We start from the raw sequence: 5,000 nt of genomic DNA, 5'->3' as shown, positions 1-5,000 counted from the left end.
TCTCCTGTCGGTATCTCTCTCTCTCTCCTGTCGGTATCTCTCTCTCTCCTGTCAGTATCTCTCTCTCTCTCTCCTGTCAGTATCTCTCTCCTGTCGGTATCTCTCTCTCTCCTGTCAGTATCTCTCTCTCTCTCTCCTGTCAGTATCTCTCTCCTGTCGGTATCTCTCTGTCTCCTGTCAGTCATCTGACATCATCACTTCCTAACTGTCAGGTGACCGGCTGCAACAGGATTGATTTGCTGTGTGTTGAAACTGTAGAACCAATCACATCCCTCCTTACATATTGTACTTAATTTGCAACGGGGGCGTTACACAGTGCACACACACACACACACACACACACACACACACACACACACACACACACACACACACACACACACACACACACACACACACACACACACACACACACACACACACACACACACACACACACACACACACACACACACACCCCATCCTGCCTGACCTGCTCGTCTCATTACAGCTACGGGTTTGGCTGCCATAATAATTAATATTATGAATAATATGAAAAGTCACGTTTAACAATCTGCGACACACGGACAATATAACTTAACGTTACTTAACGTTAAATATTCTCCGAAGGTTGGCAGGTCTGCGTTAACTTAAAGAACTCAATTCATAATCAGACCTGAGTCCTGAACTCTCTCAGCTCTGTGTGGAGAAACCAGACCGCAGATCTGAAAACAGAAATCCTCATGAAGCTTCTTTCTAGTCCGGTTCTCTTTCTAACTCCGTTCAGTATCTCGGCCAATAGGAGAGCGCCGGTGATGTCATCGCCATCCGGCGTCGCCGCTTTAAGACCGACCGCTGACTCCGTGACCCGGCCGGGTCAGACGGTCAGGAAGGAAACAAGGGAAGGAGATGAGGACGGAAGAAAAGAAAGGAAGAAAATAAGGAAGAACAGGAAACAAAGGAAGGAAGGAAGGAAATACAAAATAAGAAAGAAAAACAGAAGGGAAAGAAAGAAGGAAAGGAAATAAGGAAACAGGAAGTGACCTCACCGCCGCCCTGTGTGTCCCAGACGATGAGGTCACCGCCGGCGTCGACGGACACCAGCTGATCTCCCAGGGGAAGAAGAAGACGCACTTCCTGTCTGTGAGCCGAGTACCGCCTCACTTCCTGCACACACACAAAACACAACAAAATAAAAGTCTGGGAGGGAAATCAATATAAACTTGAGAAAACAAATACAAAATTAAAAAAAATACAAATACAAATTAAGGATAAAAAAAATAAAAATTTGAAATTTTGAAAAAACAAAACAAAAAAATTAAATTAAAGATAAAAACTACATTTGTTTTTTAAATTAAAGGATAAAAAACAAAATAAAAAAACTGACAAATGAAACAAAATGGAAAATACAAAAAAAATAATGGAAAAAAGTACAGGAAAAAAAAAGCAAGAAAAAAAATACAGCTTCACTTCCTGTCCACACAGGAAGTGAACAACAACAAAATAAAAGTCTGGGAAGGAAACCCCTAAAAAGGTGAAAGATACAAGCAGAACATTTTTATACATTTCAATTTTACCAGTAATTTCCCTCCCAGACTTTTATTTTGTTGTTTTGTGTGGACAGTGTTGTGAAAAAGTTTGTACACTCCTTGAGTTTTTGCACAATTTGTTGGATTACAAAATAATTTTAAAATTAAATTTTGTTTTGTGCGAGACCCATACAATGTTTTCTATTACACTAAAAGTAATGAGAAAATTCTATATATTTTTAGTTAAATTACAAAATTCAAATAAATGAAAAATAGGGGGTGCAAGGGGTGACAATATTTGATCAACATTTCATATCTTGTGCTGCTCAGGTCTCATATTCAGGTTGTAGCTGGAGGTTCAAAAGCTGATAACATCTTAATGGAATCTCAGTGGATTTTTTGGTGTTTAGATTAAGTGAATAAAGTTCTTAAAAATCGATTTCTTGTCTGCACTAGAAGCACCAGAGCACCAGCAATTTGAACACTATGCAGCTCCAAAATTTTGTAATTTGTAGGCCTGGGTTCATTTTTTGCATATTAATTAATGAAATGACAATTCCACAGTTAATTTATTAGTTAGGTATTGACCTTTATTTTATCAGGTGGAATCACTGACAACACATTCTCTTTTGCAACAATGACCTGATCAAAATGCGGCAATAAACTTCAGCAAAGACACAGAAAATAAAATAAAAGGCAAGACAACACAAAACATTCAGATTTCATCCCGTCTGAAGGGACAGAGCTTCCAAACGAGCCGAAGCTCATTGAGTCAGTGGAGCCCGGACTGAAAGGAAAGCACCACTTTCTTGTATTTCACGTCATTTTGCGTTTTTTTCTTAAAATTTAACCGGTTAGTTACCGGCTAACGGGCGTCGGCCTATCGAAAGCAAAATGAACCGAATCTGACATCTCGAATCACGTCGATTAACTTTAACGGTTAACGATGATGTTTGAATTGTGTCATCGCAGCCGGACTGGTGGAAAGACCACCAGGCAAGATCCAGACTGACAGCACCAACACAGCGGTGCCTCTGCACCCCGGGACCTCTGTCTGTCTGTCTGTCTGTCTGTCTGTCTGTCTGTCTGTCTGTCTGTCTGTCTGTCTGTCTGTCTGTCTGTCTGTCTGTCTGTCTGTCTGTCTGTCTGTCTGTCTGTCTGTGTGTCTGTCTGTGTGTCTGTCTGTCTGTCTGTCTGTCTGTCTGTGGTGTTACTCTGGAGTGTTTGGACATGCTGATCTGTATAAATAAAAATGTTTAGGCACCAGGCCTAAGACAGTTAACTCCAGATTATTTGGTCAACAATAGCCTTTTTATTTGATTTGGAGTTTGGAAACGTTATTTGAGTCGGATTAATATTGGAATATGAGCATGGCAGATGAAAATGTGGCAGGATTTTAGGATCCATAACTGCATCGCCTACACAGACTAATCCTGCAGCCTCAGCCTGCAGAATAATATTCTTATTTAGTTCTTTATGATTACAGCTTCCATTCAGCTTCAATATGCTTCTCAGTGTGACTTCCATCGTTGGTCTGGATAACGCTTCCATCCAAGATCAAGATTTTTTGGGAAAATCCCTAATGAGTAGGATAATATTTGGATGAGTTTATGATATTTCAAGGGGGAAAATCCTGCTCAGTGGGTAGGGTTAGGGGGGTTATGGTTTCTACACAGTCTGGGATACATGGTTCATTTATGGATGACAGAGTCCAGTTCTTGAAGTTTCAGAGAAAATTTTATCTTCCCTTTGCAGTCACTATAACTGAAAATCCACAAGGTGCAGTTTCAGTCCATTTTTACTGTGGAGGTCAATGGAGAAATTGGACAAGAAAAACTCATCAGTATTTTAAATTCTGTCTTTTCCCAAACTGTGATGGTAGCATGATGATTTATATTTCCTCTGAAACTTCAAGAACTGGACTCTAATGTTATCCATAAATGAACCATGTATCCCCAACTGTGTGGAAGTATTCTGGGGGAGCCCATCCAGCCGGTCTCAGCTGTTAGCAAGAAAGACAAATTTAAAAAAGGTTTAAAAGGAAAACACTGTTCAGAACCACTAAATACAATCTAAATATGACATCTGAGTCACAGATTATAAGAAATGTTGTGCAAACTTTTGCTTTTGAAATCTGAAAGAAAAAAAAAGAAACGGAAAGAAAAAAAAGATAAAAAAAAACAAACCAAACAATACAGGAAAAAAATAAGAGAACGTTTGCAAAAAACAAATAAAAAACAGAAAAAAACAACAAAAAAATTCAAAATAAAATAATAAAATAAGTTAAAATAAAATAAATAAGGACAATAATAAAAGTTACCTCTTTGTTCCTGGCGAAGGCGCTGATCTCACTTCCTGCCGCCACAAACACCAACATCCTGTCCGCCGCCAGACAGGAAATGTCCTCCGATAGACTGTTACCTAGCAACAATGACATCACAACATCAGCCAACTCTCATTTTAGCCTAGCATGCTAATAGAATCCCCATAGACCCCCATAGGTATTACTACTGTTTCCCATTTTTGGTTTTTCAGTTTCTGGTTCAGTGCAGCAGCGTCTTGAGCTGTTCGTTTATTTCTGTGTTCTATATTTCTGATGCTTGTTGTTGTCGATGTTTTTATGTTTTTATGTAACCTGATGTGTTTCGATGCCCGCTGCAGACCAAATTTCCTTCGGGATAATAATATAATACTAATAATAATAATAATAATAATACACAGTTGAAGTTGAAGTAGTTGAAGTTGTAGACTCTCATTTTAGCCTAGCATGCTAACAGAATCCCCATAGACTCTCATTCTAAACTAGCATGCTAACAGAATCCCCATAGACTCTCATTCTAAACTAGCATGCTAACAGAAACCCCATAGACTCTCATTCTAAACTAGCATGCTAACAGAAACCCCATAGACTCTCATTCTAAACTAGCATGCTAACAGAATCCCCATAGACTCTCATTCTAAACTAGCATGCTAACAGAATCCCCATAGACTGCCATTGTAAAGTAGCATGCACTATTTGATGTCAATTCAAATACTTACTGATGGCGGTGATTCCCAATTTGTTAACCTAAAAAAAAAAATAATAATAATAATAAATAAAAACAATTTAAAAACAATAACAAAATAATTGAAAATGTTTTTTTATGGTAAGTAACACTTTGTTTTAATATATAAAATCTGTAATATTTTCGCATTTTTCTTTTTTTCCTTAACAATTTCAAACTCAGGTATGAGAAAATTCCCACTTTCCCATTAAAATTATAATTTTTCAAATTATTTTTGTATTAATAGACTATTTCTAATTCCTGTCGTTAAGATAAAATAGGAAATAAAACAAACAAGAAAATAATCTTCAGATTTCCCGGCTGTATTTGAAAGCATCTTCCGACTCCGACAGTCTTTGAACGCAACACGCTCAACCTTGCGAGCTAAAAACAATCTTTTTCCGACGCGTTTCTCTCTCTAAAATCGCGATAATTTTCATATTTGACG

General features: G+C 38.0%; 1 protein-coding gene across 1 annotated transcript in view; it reads right to left on the bottom strand.

Annotated features, from left to right (window-relative positions):
* Positions 1–5,000, bottom strand: part of LOC139665830 (WD repeat-containing protein 36-like) — a gene marked incomplete at its 3' end in the record, with an annotated part of 18,811 nt that overhangs the window by 13,007 nt on the left and 804 nt on the right. Inside the window, exons 2-4 of the mRNA XM_071544831.1 lie at positions 4,548–4,575; positions 3,829–3,929; positions 1,029–1,146 (exon numbers count right to left, since the gene is read on the bottom strand). Coding sequence (XP_071400932.1) covers positions 1,029–1,146; positions 3,829–3,929; positions 4,548–4,575 — 247 coding nt within the window. The remainder of the gene's footprint in view (positions 1–1,028; positions 1,147–3,828; positions 3,930–4,547; positions 4,576–5,000) is intronic.

The sequence above is a fragment of the Centroberyx affinis genome, unplaced genomic scaffold, assembly GCF_046629955.1.
Source record: "Centroberyx affinis isolate AG114_WGS23_722 - 3 ecotype Tasmania unplaced genomic scaffold, CSIRO-AGI_Caff_v1 ptg004680l_1, whole genome shotgun sequence".
Taxonomy (NCBI): Eukaryota; Metazoa; Chordata; class Actinopteri; order Beryciformes; family Berycidae; genus Centroberyx; species Centroberyx affinis.
The sequence above is the reverse complement of the archived record's forward strand: the minus strand, read 5'-3'. Positions and strand labels throughout refer to the sequence as shown.